Source organism: Chiloscyllium punctatum, chromosome 26 (assembly GCF_047496795.1).
Source record: "Chiloscyllium punctatum isolate Juve2018m chromosome 26, sChiPun1.3, whole genome shotgun sequence".
In the NCBI taxonomy this organism is placed as follows: Eukaryota; Metazoa; Chordata; class Chondrichthyes; order Orectolobiformes; family Hemiscylliidae; genus Chiloscyllium; species Chiloscyllium punctatum.
Window position 1 is genome coordinate 53,084,095 of NC_092764.1, and position 16,404 is coordinate 53,100,498.

Genomic DNA, 16,404 nt, shown 5'->3' on the forward strand with positions numbered 1-16,404 from the left:
TAGACACCGCAATTGTTTTCACAGCCGTTTAAATTTAATCAGTCAGTTTAAATTATGCCCTAAGATACTAAAACCCAATCAAATTTGAATTTTACCATTTTGGCAACATCGAACCAATGAATTGATCCAATGTTTGGGATATGAAAAGCAGGCATTTTGGACAGTTCGCCAGAAAGAGCACAACCTGCCAGTGTCAGACAGACTGCCTGAAAACTTGCTATAAAGGTACCTCTTTCATATTATAAGTCTGTGCAGCAAAAGACCAAAGACGACATGGAGATCTACAAACAGAGGAAGATCAACACTGGGGATGACAGCCACTGTCTGGTTTTGGAAATTAAGTTGCTGTAAATTTAATAGGGGCTTTATTGATCAGTATATTGTTAGAGAGTGGGAGGTAAATAACAAACCTTTAAAAGAGAGTAGGCTTAGAGTTGTAAATAATTGTTGTTTAATGTTCATTTTAAAGTTAAAGAATAAAGTTATTTTTCCTTTAAAGAGTGGAATTTCGGTAGTTCTCTGTCAATCATACTTTAACAGATTACGAGGCGAGGTGTGCTTTTCTGTGTGTTTGGTATAATTAGCAGAAGGGTTTACCTCTCTGTCATAATAGTTTGGGGGCTTGGGTCCATGATTTTGAAGGTTTGGACAGGTCCAGTCTGATTTTTGGACAGATTTGCAGTAACAGATCTCAGCAGATTTAAACACTTAGATCGTTAAGTGAAAACTTGAAATAGACAAGGTGTTTAATTTCGGTTATTTGTGGTTGGTTAAAAGTAAGACCTTATAGAGATAACCACAGGCAGTAATAACACCAGCACCTTTGTTGCCAATTCCTGCATTCAAAGAACCTTTCACGCGGGTTGTGATTGATTGTGTAGAACTCCTCCCGAGAACTAAAAGTGGGAACCAGTACTTGCTAACCATAATGGATGTGTCTACCAGATTTCCAGAGGCAATCCCATTGCATAGTATTAAGGCAAAAAGGGTGGTAGAGGAGTTAGTAGCTTTCTTCACGCGGTATGGGCTACCCTGAGAGATCCTTGGTCAGACCAAGGATCAAATTTTAATGCAAGGCTGTTTTAGGAAAGTCACAGATAGCTTTGGTATGCAACACTTTAAATCAAGTGCGTATCATCCTGAATTTCAGGGAGCTTTAGAAAAAGAGGCATCAGACCCTGAAGACCATGTTAAGAGCGTACTGTCAGGATTACCCGAATGATTGGAATAAAGGTATCCCATTTGTATTGTTTGCCATTATGATGTCCCAAATGAATGTACTTCACTTTACTCCCTTTGAGTTAATATTTGAACATGAAGCGAGAGGCCCTTTGAAATTAATTATAAAGAAATTATCAGGACCAAAGTCTCAGATCTCACACTTGGGTTATGTATTGGAGGTGAGGGTGAGATTAAATCTGGTAGGTGAGTTAGCTAAACAGCACCTGAAGAGGGCACTTCGTAGAATGAAGCAGGTGGCAGATAAAAATTCTAAAAGTTGTGCGTTTTCCAGTGGAGATGACATATTAGTATTGTTACCAGTGATAGGAGATCCCTTCAAAGCCAGGTTTAGTGGTCGCTTTCAAATTGAGAAAAGGTTGAGTCAGGTAAACTATTCAGTAAAGCTCCTGGATAGGAAAAATTACTATGTCATGTGAATATCTTGAAACTTGTTATAATAGAAGGAAATGGAGAAACAGGTGTGTGTTACTGCCCTGCAAATCCAGATGTTGTGGAATTTGATGTGCCTCAAAATATGTTCAATAATGAAGTCCTTGAGATTAGTAAACTATCTGCCTCAGGAGCAAAGAACACAGTTGAAAGGTTTGTTGCAGTAATATGAGGACATATGCAGGGAAAAGATGGGGAGGACTAATCTATTATGCTTGAGGTAAACTTACGTAATGCTGTTCCGATAAAACAACACCCCTACAGGCTTATTTCTTTCAAAGCTACACAGGTCCAGAAGTAAGTGGAGGCGAACCAATACAGAACGAGTGGAATTTGCTGATAGTGTTAGTTCCCAAACCTGATGGGACTCAACGATTTTATGTGGACTATCGGAAGGTCAACACCATAACAAAATCGGATTCGTACCCAATACAGAGATTGAAGGATTGTATAGAGAAAGTTGGACAAGCTGGTTATATCACAAAGTTGGACTTACTATGTGGTTATTGGCAGGTACCTTTTATCTGAGAAAGTGAAAGAAATTTCTGCATTTGTAACCCCAAACGGGCTGAATCAGTTCAAAGTGGAATGAAGAATGCACCCGCCACATTCCAGAGACTCATGAACAGAGTTATAGTTGCATTAAGAAACTGTGCAGTTTATCTGGATGATGTAGTGATCTTTAGTGAGTCCTGGAAAGATCACATGGTACAGTTGGCAGAGCTCTTTAAACTGAAAGAAAACAGAATTCACGAAGACAGAGGTGACATTCTTAGAACGTAACATCAGATATGGAAGGTTGATCCCAAGGAATGCAAAGACGATGGCCATCGAGGAATTTCCACGACCAACCTTGAAGAAAGGGGTGCTGTGAATTTTGGGACTAAGCGGATTCTATCGCAAATTTGTTCTAAGCTTCAGCAGCGTAGTGGCACCATTAATAGATTTGTTGAAGAACACAAACTTTCAGTGGACCGAACAATGCCAAGAGGCATTTGACATTTTAAAAGTAGTATTAACCACTTTGCCAGTTTTAGCTACACCAAACTTCTTGAAACCCTGCAAATTTGCAATCAATGCTAGCGATATAGGAGTTGGAATGGTACTGCTACAGGAAGATGATGATGGAATTGAACTGCCAGTTGGTAACTTTTCAAAGAACCTCAATACCCACCAGAGAAAATACTCTATAATCAAAAAGGAATTATTGAGTTTGGTACCGGCCGTACAACATTTTAATGTTTATGTCATGAACAATGCATCGGCAATGGTTGTGTACACTGATCACGATCCTCTTACATCTTTGGAACGCTTTAAAGACAAGAATGAGACTATTTGGTTGTAGTCTTACATTACAGACTTTTAATTTACAATTTGTACATGTTGCGGGTCATAAGAATGTGATAGCAGATACGTTATTGTGGAGTTAACAGATAAAAGTATAGATAAGATTGAACAGACACCTATATATGTGTGTGTAGAAGTTAATGAGCTTTGATTAATATTCTGTGTATTTCATTGTAATAGGGTTAAGAATTAGAAAACAAAATGAAACCATCTTTTCATTATGATGGTTTGTTTTTTTTTTCTTAAGGGGGGAAGGTGTTATGAAGTTGGAAGTGTGTACTGTATCTTGAGAGAGTGAAAGCTGGCAAGCACCTGTCATGTCAGAGTGTGCTGGAAAATTGAAAGGTGTAACATTTGGCTGTAACCTAGATACCTCAATTGTTTTCACAGCAGTTTGAATTTAACCAATCAGTTTCAATTATTGCCATTGTAAGACAGACTGCCCGAAAACTCGGTATTAAAAGTGCCTTTTGCATATGAAAAGTCTTTGCAGCAGAAGACCTGAGATGACCCAGGGAGATCGACAAACAGAGGAACATCAACACTGGATACAATAGCAGCTGTCTGGTTTTGAAAATTGAGTTGCTGTAAATTTAATAAGGGTTTTGTTGGATTGGTGTATTGTTATAGAGTGGGAGGTAGATAACAAACATTTAAGAGAAAGAAAGCGTAGAGTTCTAAATAGTTGTTGATTAATGTTCATTTTAAAGTTAAGGAATAAAAGTGTTATTTTTTTCTTTAAATAGTGGAATTTAGATAGTTCTCTGCCACTCATTTTAACAGATTATGAGGCGAAGTGAGCTTTTCTGTGTGTTTGGTTTAATTAGCAGAAGGGTTTACTGCCATCTTGTATCGTAACTTACCTGGGCTCAAACATCTTTGCTGATCCTTCTTGCTGATTCTAGGATTTTTTTAATAGACTTGTTTACTAATCCTATGCCCAGCTCTGCCCTTAAAGCTGGTTTGCAATGCAGAGTGATGGCAACAGTGATTTCAATTCCCGAACTGGCTGAGATCATCTTGAAGTAACCACCTTCTCAAACTGTCCCCTTACCTGAGGTGTCATGACCATCATCATCAGTTGTGTCTTTATACTGACAGAGCAACTTATGGTCCTTACAACCGATACCATTATAGTAGGTTCATTGTATGAGAGTAACTCACTAATCAAAATAAAAATATTTCAAATTTTGTTGATGTCTAGATTGGAGAGAAAGACTTGCTTCATGTTGAACATATTCTCATGTTGTATAAAATGCCCTCCAAGTTAATTTATCCAAAATAGTGTGTTCTGCTTGTCAATTTATATATAGTTGATGGAAGTTACACTTTGAAGCCAATGCAGTCGTAAAGCTGAAGGAGGTTGTCAGTTTTTCCCCCTTTATATGCTCCTTATTACTATTTAGTAATGCCAGATGAAAAAAAAGGGAGACGATCAGGCTTAATTATGTTCTCCGCAGATGAATAGGCTGTTGACTCTGAAGTCTAAGCTGATGTATGACAGCTTGAAAGAGAAAGGGTCACTGCCACCTCTTTGGTTTGATTTGCATTCAAGCAAACATCACCTTCAGTGGAAACTAGGCCACTACTTCCGGCAATGAATTTTCTATTGAGTGTAAAACCTAGTCATTGCCTTCCAGGACTGACACAAGTAGGGTTGCTCTTCATTTTCCAACTGTTAGTAGAGCCATCACTGTTCTGTAAAATTCTGGGCATTCCAGTGTGGGCTTTTGAAAAGCTGAAAGTAATATAATTGGTAATGAAATTCAGCATTGGACAAAATTGGTAAAATGATATTGGTATTACGACAAGGGGTAAACCCCTCTGTTAAGTTAAACCCGACACACACAAGCTCACCTCGCGCCGTAATCTGGTAAATTTTGAGAGGCAAAGAACCGTCCCAGATGTCACTATTAAAGTAAAACTTAACAATTTTATTCTTTAAGTCCAACAGCGAATATTAAAACTGACAACTATTTACAATTCCTTTCTCTCAAACCTATCTTTTACCTCCTACTCTACAATATTGGTCAGATTAAAAACCCTGATTAAGGTTTGCAAAAAAAGTTCAAATTTCAAAACCAGCCAGCTGTCGCATCTTCTCTTTGTATCTTCCTCTGTAGATTTTCCTCTGTTGTCTTCAGTATTCTGATTTACAGGTCTTTCATATGAACAGTGCCTCTCAGGTATTCGGCTAGCAGTCTATACTTGTTGGTTTTCTTGGCCATTCTCCCCCTAACTGTTCAAAATGTCTGGTTTATAACCCAAAACGTCAGATCATTCCATTGGTTTGATGTCATCAAAATACTAAATTCAAATTCGATTGGATTTTGATATCTGGGGCATAATATAAACTGATTGACCAAACTTGAATTTGTTTTTATTCCATGACGGCACAACTCCAGCTGTTTGTTTCAACCATGTGTTACATTTTTACCTTGTTCAGGACACTCTGTGCTTTAAGTCAGTCCCAGCTAGCTTCTCCTCTGTATTAAAGGTACAGTATACCTCTACACCTGAATGACATTGCACTTACCCATTCAACCCAAAGAGGATGTACTGCGTAGTTTTATTTTTGTATTGCACAGATTTACATCAAAAGCATGAGTTTTATTTAAATGATAACGGTTCTCTAAAGCTTAATGTCATGTGACAGTGCTACAATATTAAAGTAATTCTTGGCATCCACCCAACTCGAGCATCGTGGGCACAATACTGATTCTGTGTACACAGAAAAATTGGGGAGCAAACAATGAGATGCGAGAACCTTAGCTGGCAAATTTCTGGCTGACAGTTGTTTTCAGTTTCATTTATGTCATTCAACTGACGTGTTTACGCAGAAAGGGGTCTTACAGGGATTTTATAGGGAAGATAGTTCTGCACCATGTGAGGTTATTTCTCCCTTTTTATGTCCATCCTCAAAGTACTAAAGTAAGTTAACTCCTAAAACTTCAATGGCTATGGGTTTTAAAATCTAACATTAAGATCAGGGAATAGGATTAGGCTTTTGGTGTGGTTGAAAATAAACGTTCTTCTTTTTCAACAGGAAATTATTAGTTTGTCTTTGTTACAACTAATAATAGTTTGGAGACAATTTTTCCTATTGCCATTTCTTTTGCCTTGCCCCCTCATTTCTCCTGCCTTCTACCCTCTCAAAGAACTTTGCTTTTGTTCTCTTACTCGATCAACGTTCGGTGTACACTAACTTGGAACTTGTTCCACCTTTAAAATTGTCCATCTCCAATGAAAAGTAATTATCCTGACATTTTTCTGATTTGCAGTCCATGGATGCTGCCTGCGTTACCATCATTTTCTGTTTCTATTTCAGGTTTATTGCATGTCCAGTACTTACTTTTGAAATTTCATTATGTTTGATGCCTTCTTAAATTGCTTTGGTATTTTATTTATTTCTGAGAGAATTCAGAAGCACGTAATGGGCAGAAGCCAATGTAATTATAATTTTAAAGTTGCAATGACAAAACTCCTGAACCTGTGTTACTGTTTCCACATTTGGGCATTGGTACTTAAAAACTATTGATTACAAATTTCAGCATCCTTTTTACAATGTAATGTAAAATTTTGTACAGTATACTTTTTTTATTAGCAGGCAACAGACATTTTGCAATAAATTAACATTATAATGATGAGAAGGCAATTTCAGTGTTTTTGATATGCCATTGCTGTATTTTGGAATTGTCTTGTTCATGTTCATGTTCAACAATAAAGAAAAGTTGATGTTAAGTTATTGCCATTTATTTGTTACTGTCTCCTACTTAGTAATCAGGTGTTGCTAAAGGAAAATGTATTGTTTGAAAAACCCCTCCTCTCTGAAGAATCCCTGATTAATCTTTCGGTGCTCATTTTCTATTTTGTTCATAAAATCTTATAGCTTTTGCTTACTGTAAATGTGTTTGTCTTTTGCAGCTTCAAGGTTACAATGAAAAGCCAATCAACCTGCAGATGTTCATTGGTACTGCTGATGACCGCTATTTAAGACCACATGCATTCTACCAGGTGCACAGAATCACTGGCAAGACTGTTGCTACAGCTAGTCAAGAAATTATAGTTACCAGTACAAAGATCCTTGAAATTCCCCTTCTGCCTGAAAACAATATGACTGCCAGGTAATTAACTAAATCTCTAAATGTATTGGTATTTATCTGTTCGATTTCTCTCTTAAGTCCTTTTATGCTTGACAGATGTAAACCCACTGATGTAATCCCTTAACTGTTCAAGGCATTGAAGCTTACTTAAGTTGTTTATTTCTGAGAACAAAACTTCTTTTGAGTCCACCTGGTATAAGGATACAGTTCATAAAATTAAATTTCTCAAAATATTTTTTGCAAAGTGCATAGACACATAAGCAGTCAGTTACTGATTCAAAAGAATATTCTAAGGTTTGGTGTCATAAAGCTCTTATCTTTGATAATTCAGAAAATAAATTGCAGAACATAAATGGAGAAAAACATGGTTTATAATGCATTGGGTAGTTTCAAGGTTTTATTCACAACTCCGAGACTTAGAAAATAGATTTCTTAGTTCATATCATTCCATGTAGTTGAGGTTACAGGGAACAAAAGATGAAGAAATGTCATGCTTCAGTAACTAGATTCATATATGAAGCAAAGATTATAACTGTCCACTACATAACAAATTTGAAAGAGAAACTTGAATGTAACTCTACATCTTTCAGTTGAATGCTTGAGGACATCATTATAGGTACTTGACCTTTTGTGTTCCTTTTACGCAAAAGCAACGTATTTGTGACTTATATTACTGATGCTTAATTTTCTTAATTTTTCTTCCATGTTAAGATAAAGAAAGTTCTGCATTTTATTCAAAGTAGACCTTTTAAAGATATTTCACCTATTTCCTAGGTTGAAAACATGAAGTATCTGGCATGAATGGGTAGTTGTTTAATACATGATCAAAATGTGTGAAATATTGAGAAGCTTCTAAAAGCTGGAGATTGTGGGCAAAAAATAGATAAAGTACAAGTGGTGAGGACCTTTATGAAACTGGTTTCCTAGCATTGAACTATAGGAGAGTATTTGATGTGACTTGCTCTATACTTTTTAAAGAAGAGTACATTTAAACAATCATTCATAATATGAAGTATCTAGTCAGAGGAGAGAAACCTACCATTGGAAAGGTTTGGGACACTAATTCAAGTTGATAGTTTACAGAGCAAGTGGTTAGGATTTGCAGTGCACTATGTGAGAGTGTAGTGGGGACAGATTGAAACACCGCTTTATAAAGGGAATTGTACAAGCAGTTGAAGAGAGAAAAACGTTTCAGGACTGGAGAAATGATGGGTGTCATTCAAGTTAGGGAAATGAAGGAGTGTGCGAGTGATCTGTTGGGGATCCGTGCTGTTCTCAGCAACCATGAACAAGAGCTCAGAGGATGAGAAACATAGAAAATAGGAATGGGAGTAGGCCATTCAGCCAGTTGAGCATGCTCCATATTCAATATGATTACTTCACATCAGCAAACTCAATACCCTATTCCCATTTCTTACCATACCCTTTAGTCCTAATAACTCTATCTACCTCCTCCCTGAAAATGTTCAATGCTTTGCCCGCAACTGTTTCCTGTGGCAGAGAATCTCACAGGCTCAACACTCTCTCTGGATGCAAAAAAGTCTCCTTATCTCAGTCCAAATACACCTTAGAATGTGAACGCTGGTTCTGGACTATCTGGTCAATGGGAACATTCTTCCTGCGTTTACCCTGAATAGTCCTGTAGAATTTTCGAGGCTTCTATGAGATCCCCCTTCACGTTTTCAAACTTGGATGTATGTAGTCTTAACTAATACAGTCTGTCTTCATACATGAGTCTTGCCATCCCAGAAATCAGCCTAATAAGTAATAGCTAGAATATCCTGAGATAAGGAGACCAGAACTGCACATAGTCCTCCATGCATTTGCTCGCTCACTCACTCAACTTGTCAAAATCACATTGGAGCTTATCTTCACCTTTCTTACAGCTCACCACCGACTGGTTTTGTGTCATCTGCAAACTTGGGCCTATTACATTTAACTGCATTATTTAAATCAGTAATATATATATATATATAAAGGCTGCCTGGTACAAAGATTAAGAATATCTTGTGATTCAAAATTAATTTAGACTAGAAGGAGGAGAATCACAGTATTGTAGGAACTAGCGGCATAGGTAGAGCTACGAATGATGTTTTACCGAGTGTGTTTGGATTCCTGGAGTCCAAATTAAACTGGTAGGGGTTTTACCTGAGACTCCTGGCTTAGAGGTAAGGACATTATCACTGTGCTAATCTCAACAAGAAAACAGGCTTTACTAGACCTGGTATTGTGTAGCAGATTAAATTGATTAATGACCTCTGACTGAAGGTGCTGCTAAATAACTGGTCATAGAGTCATAGTGATGTACAGCATGGAAACAGTCTCTTCTGTCCAACTCATCCATGCTGACCAGATATCCTAAATTACTCTAGTCCCATTTGCCAGCACTTTGCTCATATTCCTCCAAACCCTTTCTATTCATAAACCTATCCAGATGCCTTTTAAATATTGTAATTGTACTGGCCTCCATCACTTCCTCTGGCAGCTCATTCCACACATGCACCACCCTCTGCATGAAAAGATTGTCCCTTAAGTCTCTGTCATATCTTTCCTCTCTCACCCTAAACCTATGCCCTCTAGTTCTGGACTCCCCCACCCCAGGAAAAGCCCTTGTCTAGTTATCCTATCCATGCCTCATAATTTTATAAACCTCCATAAAGTCACCCCTCAGCCTCTGACGCTCCAGGGAAAACAGCCCCTCCCTATTGCTCAAGTCCTCCAACCCTGGCAACATCCTTGTAAATCTTTTCTGAGCCCAAATTTTAAATTAAAGTTTGATTAAATTTTTAAAATATAAACCATAAGTACTAAGTTAACCTGGAGCAGTATTTATTTTAGAGCAATGAGACAGTGCTATTTTCTGGGTCTGTAGATAGTGAAGAAGCAAAGATGGCCTTTAGTAGAGTGATGTGACCTTTCAGTCGGATGTGGGAGATTAGGGAGAGTTTCCATGTTACAGATGATTATGCCTGCAGTAAGTGTCTTTGGTTGCAAATCCTATCAGTTTGCATGGAGTAGTTGGAGCCACATCTAGAGATAGTAAGGAATTTACGGGAGTTGGGGGGGGTGTAATGGATGGCAGTTACAGGAAGGGAGAAAAACTGCAGATACTGTTAGGTAGATGGGTTACCTCCAGAAGAGGTAGTAGAAGGAGGCAGATAGTGCAGGAATCTCTTATGGCTATCCCCATCTCAAACAAGTATGCTGTTTAGAAAATGTAGGGGTTGATGGACTCTCAGGGGAATGTAGCACAAACAGTCAAATTTCTGGTACTGAGATTGGTCCTAGTGTTATGAGGGGAAAGTGAGGACCCAAATGTTGAAGAGTCAGAGTCAAAAGGTGTGGTGCAGGAAAAACACAGGTCAAGCAGAATCTGAGGAGCAGGCGAGTTTCTGTTTTAGAATATTCCTGATGTGAAGAGCTTATGACCGAAAGGTCTACTTTCCTGCTTCTTGGATGCTGCCTGATCTGTGATTTTTTTTCCAGCACCACATTTCTTGACTCTAGTGTAACAAGGGGTATGTCAGGTTGCAAGGGAACGCTTGTGATAGGGGACTGTATAGTCAGAGGCACAGACAGACAATTCTGTGGCTGACTGTGAGAAATCAGAATGGTGTGTTGCCTCCCTGGCGCCAGGGTCAAGGATATCATAATACAATTGAATTTTTGAGGAGATCGAAGAGTAGTATTTCAAACCTGAGTAAGATTAAATATGAGAAAATGAAAGCAGAGCTAAAGTGAACTGGCAAATTAATTTGAGAAAGAGAGCAATGGAGGTGCAGAGGCAGACTTTAAAGCTAAAGACTCCAAATCCCTTATAGAGAGTCTGAAACCAGAGAGCATAACCTTAGAAAATGCGCACATACAACTTTTTACTGCAACCTTTTGACAGGTTCCACCTTTGCCCTGAACAGGACTATGTTGGAGAGATTATTAGATTAGATTAGATTACTTACAGTGTGGAAACAGGCCCTTCGGCCCAACAAGTCCACACCGCCCCGCCGAAGCGTAACCCACCCATACCCCTACGTCTACATTTACCCCTTACCTAACACTATGGGCAATTTAGCATGGCCAATTCACCTGGCCTGCACATCTTTGGACTGTGGGAGGAAACCGGAGCACCCGGAGGAAACCCACGCAGACACGGGGAGAACGTGCAAACTCCACACAGTCAGTCGCCTGAGGCGGGAATTGAACCCGGGTCTCAGGCGCTGTGAGGCAGCAGTGCTAACCACTGTGCCACCGTGCCGCCCACTCTGGGGAAGGGGGGAGTTAGGGTACACCCCTATGTAGAACTTCAGGGAAAGTGTCAGGAGAGAGAGAGAGGGGGCAGGAGGTCAGTCATTTGGAGACTGGGAGCCCAGGCACATCGATATCCAGGATTGTTCTTGGCGGCATTTCAGTAAGCCCAAGTTCACTTTTGATCACTGTAAACAAAAGATATGAAACACATCTTTAGTATAATGTTCCTTTCGGGACCTTGAGGTCTTCGGATAATCCGAAATTTGGATAATTAATATTCGGATAATAGAAGTTCCTCTGTATAATGTGGGGAAATCGAAGGTCATGCACTTTGGTAGGAAAAATACAGGAACTAAATATTTCTGAAATGGAGAAAGACTGCAGAAAGTTTCAAAACAGTGGGATTTGGGAGTCCTCATCTATGAATCAGTCTTGATGAAACTGTACAAGACCCTACTCAGGCCGCAGCTGGGATAATGTGAATAGTTTCTGCCCTTAGTCTGAGGAAAGATATACTGCATTGAAGGCGGCATAGAAGGATTGATACCGTAGGCTGATACCAGTTATGGAGGGACTGTCTTATGAGGGGAAGTTGAGCAGATTGGGCCTGTACTTGTTGGAAATAGAAATATGAGAGATGGCCTTTTTGAAACATGCAAGCTTATGAGAGGACTTGACAGGGTAGATGTGGAAGGGTTGGTTCCCCTTATCAGAGAGTCTGAAACCAGAGAGCATAACCTTAGAAAATGGGGTCACACAATGGAGACAGAGGTGAGGAGGACTTTCCTCTGAGAATTGTGGATCTGTGGAATTCTTTCCTACAGCTGTTGAGGTTGGGTATTAAGTAAGTTCAAGACTGAGCAATTTTTAATCAGGAAAGAAATTGAGCATTATTGGGGGAAAAAGCATGAAACTGGAAAGAAGGATTCTCTGATCAGCCAATATCTCACTGAATGACAGAACAGGTTTGATGGGCTGAATGGCTGACCTCTGTTCCAGTGACTTATGTTTTCTCAATGAAGGAATGCTTCCGCAAACTTTTCCTCAAATTTTGGTAAGATCTGAACAAACTTTAGCAATTCCAGACTTTACGTCCGATTATGATAGGGATTTCCTCATTTAGGACCTTCTTCAGCATCTGGGGTCCTTTTTTTTTATAAACAGTCTTATTTTGAGATGGTATTTCCCATGTGTGTCATAAAATGCGTGTTATCTCCCCCTCCCTCTGAACTTCAACTTCTGCTCTTGGAATCAAGAATATTATTTTATGTGTGAGCAGATTCTTGTGTTCAAATTTCTTTAACTGTACTCGAATCTTTGCTAACTCGAGTGACTCACTACTTCTATGTACTTAGACCCTTTGTATTTACATCAGTCCCAGATACTTTGCCAATATTTCAATTATCAGTGCTTACTTAGTTCTGGCAGGCGATTCCACCTTTAAATTACTTGCCAATTTCAGCAGTTACTTCCTGTAAATTTATCAGGGATACCTGTTCCAACTGCAGGACAGTTTTAGCTGTTTCTAGTGCCATTTTACTTAGTACAAGAAACGTGCTTCTGTCTTTTTAGATTAGTATGGGAGCAGGCTCTTCGGCCTGACAAGTCCACACCAACCCTCCGAAAAGTAACCCATCCAGACCCATTTCCCCCTATCCTATATTTACTCCTGATTAATGTACCTAACACTATGGGCAATTTAGCATGGCCAGTTCACCTAACTGCACATTTTTGGATTGTGGGAGGAAACTGGAGCACCCGGAGGAAACCCACGCAGACACTGGGAGAATGTGCAGACTCCACACAGACAGTCGCCTGAGGCAGGAATCGAACCTGGGTCCCTGGTGCTGTGAGGCAGCAATGTGAACCACTGAGCCATCATGCCACCCTGTCCTTTTGTCCTTTACCACTAACATTAACTCCATTTTCTAACCTTACATTTCCTCATTCAAAAGACCTTCAATTAGCCCTGAACCTTTCTCTCAATTTAACTGCGAAGAGGGCAAAAATAATCATTTCCCACTTTGTCACAAACCATCACAAAATCTGTGAATTCTCAATTAGGCCATCAAGATGACCAATTTGACAGACTGACTGTATTGTTTAGTATAAAAGCAATTTAAGCTGCGTTTTATCAGTAACAGGAAAGTCGCTATTTATTGTAACACACTTCACTTGGATAAAAGAGCAGAGAAAAGAAAGGATTTCTTATCTATCATGATACAGTATAGACTGTGCCTCTTCAAATACCCCAAACAAACACACACAATCGCAATTAAGATGAACAAAAGACAAACACTGTAACATGGATAATACAGGTGGCAAAAAGAATAAATACGGAGGAAATAAAATTAGAAAATCAGATTTCAAGGTAGACTAAATTGTCTCAATGTAGCAATGACGACACACTGTTGTCTGAAAAGTGATTGTTTGGGGTGATAGTTGATTGGGTGGATCTGTGTCTTGTTGGAATTATTTCATTTAAGCTTTCTTAGCTTTCAGTCTTTTTCCTACAGAGAGAGGATGAGATGACTGCTTTCTGTTTGCAGACTCCGGATGTTTCTTTCTGCTGCTTCAATGCTAAAGCTTTTACCACTCTGTAGCTTAACAAATCAGAGAGCTGTCATCAGGCAGAATTTCCTTAACTCCACAGACTCTCCGTGCTGCTTAGTCTTGAATTCCCCCTTACATTGACTCAAAAAGCAACATGTGACGCACAATTCAAAAATAGGCAGCACTTGATTTTTAAGGTGCCAGACTCTGGGTATTTTTGTGATCTACCGGTCCAACTTCCATTTCAGTTTATGGTCCCAGAAAAGAAAAATATGTTGCCTCTTACAGTATGGTATCTACACATTTCCCCACCAGTGACATTAAACAGGTTAACTTGTAGTGACTGAGTTTGTCATTTTTCTATTTTATTAAAACATTTGCAACTATCCTATCAGCCAAGGAGGATTAAAAGATTATGGCCTTCTGCCATATCTTTCCTTACTTTCCTCCGCATCCTAAGATGCATCCCATCTGGACCAGGCATTCTGCCAAGCTTTTAAATGTGTGCTCTTCAACTGTTTTTATCCTGTCCAATCTCCAGTTATAGAGTCATACAGTATAGAAAAAGGCTACTTGACCCTTCCTGTCTTTGCTGACTAACAAACACCAATCTACATTAATCCCATTTACCCATACTTGGTCTTTAGCCTACTATGCATAATGTCTGCCTTCACCACCCTCTCAGGCAGCCTGTTCCAATATTTCTACCACCCTCTGGGTGGAAAGAAATTCCTTTTTGGAATTCCTTAAACCATTTGTTGCTCTCCTTAAACTTATGCCTTCAGGCCTTAGACATATCTGACATGGGGAAGAGTTTCTACCCCTCCTAATTTTGTATATTTTAATCAATACCCCCCTCAGTCTTCTCTGCTGCAAGGAAAACAAACTCAGCTTATTCAGTTTCTCCTCATAACTGAGACTTTTCACTCCAGGGTAGCGACATTCGGTAAATCTCCTGCGCTCCCTCTCCAGTGCAACCACGGTCTTCTGATAGTGTACCGACAAGAGCTGTATTCATTCCAACTGAGGTCTAACTGGAGTTTTATAAACTTGTAATAAGACTTCCTTTCTCCTCTATTCTCCACACCTATACACATCACGTATGCCACCTTTACTGTCCTGTCTACCTGTGCTGATACCTTCAGGGATCTACAAACTTATACACCAGAACCCCTTTGTTCCTCAGTACTCCCTAGGGATTGACCATTCATTGTGTGTGTCCTTCCCTTATTAGACGTCCCAAAATGCACCATCTCCCACTTATCCAAATTAAATTTAGGGAACTGGAGCTGGAGTTGGATGAACTTCGGATCATTCGGGAGGCAGAGGGGGTTATTGACAGGACTTAAAGAGGTAGTCACTCCCCAGATAAAAGAAAAAGACAGATGGGTGACAGTTAGGGGACAGAAAGGGAACCAGCAGGCAGTGCAGGGATCCCCTGTGGCCATTCCCCTCAACAATAAGTATACCGTTTTGGATACTGTTGGGGGGGCGGGGGTGTTGATGGTTTACCAGGGCAAAGCAGTGGGATACCTGCTGCTCAGAAGGGAAGGGGGAAGAGGAGCAGAGCAGTAGTCATTGGGGCCTCGATAGTTAGGGGGACAGGTAGGAGGTTCTGTGGGGACGAGAGAGACTCACAGTTGGTATGTTGCCTCCTGGGTGCCAGGGTCTGTGAGGTCTCTGATCGTGTTTTTGGGATCCTTCGGGGGGAGGGAGAGCAGCCCCAAGTCATGGTCCACATTGGCAACAACGATACAGGTTGGAAGAGAGATGGGGACTTGAGGCAGAAATTCAGGGAGCTAGGATGAAACCTTAGAGTAGGACAAACAGATTGGTTTTCTCTGGTTTGCTGCCCGTGCCACGTGCTAGTGAGGTGAGGAATAGGGGGAGAAAGGAGTTGAACACGTGGCTACAGAGATGGTGCAGGAGGGAGGGTTTCGGGTTTTTGGATAATTGGAGCTCTTTCTGGGGTAGGTGGGACCTCTAAAAGCAGGATGATCTTCATCTAAACCCGAGGGGTACCAATATCCTGGGTGGGAAATTCGCTAAAGCTATTAAGGTGGATTTAAACTAATACAGCAGGGGGATGGGAACCAAAATTGTAGGACAGGTACAGAAAAGGATGAGAGTAGGGAGTTCCAAAATCAAGTATCTGACACTGGCAAGTGAGAACCTGGTTTGAAGTGTGTGTACTTCAACGCGAGGAGCATCCAAAATAAAGTGGGTGAACTGGCAGCATGAGTGGGTATCTGGGACTTCGATGTTGTGGCCATTACAGAGACATGGATAGAGCAGGGACAGGAATGGCTGTTGCAGGTTCTAGGATTCAGATGTTTCAGTAAGAACAGAGAAGATGGTAAAAGAGGGGGAGGTGTGGCATTGTTGATCAGGGACAGTATTACAGTTGTAGAAAGGATGTTTGGGAACTTGTTAACTGAGGTAGTATGGACTGAGGTTAGAAACAGGAAAGGAGAAGTCACCATGT

The 16,404-nt window shown here is 40.0% G+C and overlaps 1 protein-coding gene across 1 annotated transcript in view; it reads left to right on the forward strand.

The window, feature by feature from the left end:
- nfatc3a (nuclear factor of activated T cells 3a) overlaps nucleotides 1-16,404 on the forward strand; it is a 181,336-nt gene that overhangs the window by 65,488 nt on the left and 99,444 nt on the right. Inside the window, exon 4 of the mRNA XM_072547413.1 lies at nucleotides 6,943-7,142. Coding sequence (XP_072403514.1) covers nucleotides 6,943-7,142 — 200 coding nt within the window. The remainder of the gene's footprint in view (nucleotides 1-6,942; nucleotides 7,143-16,404) is intronic.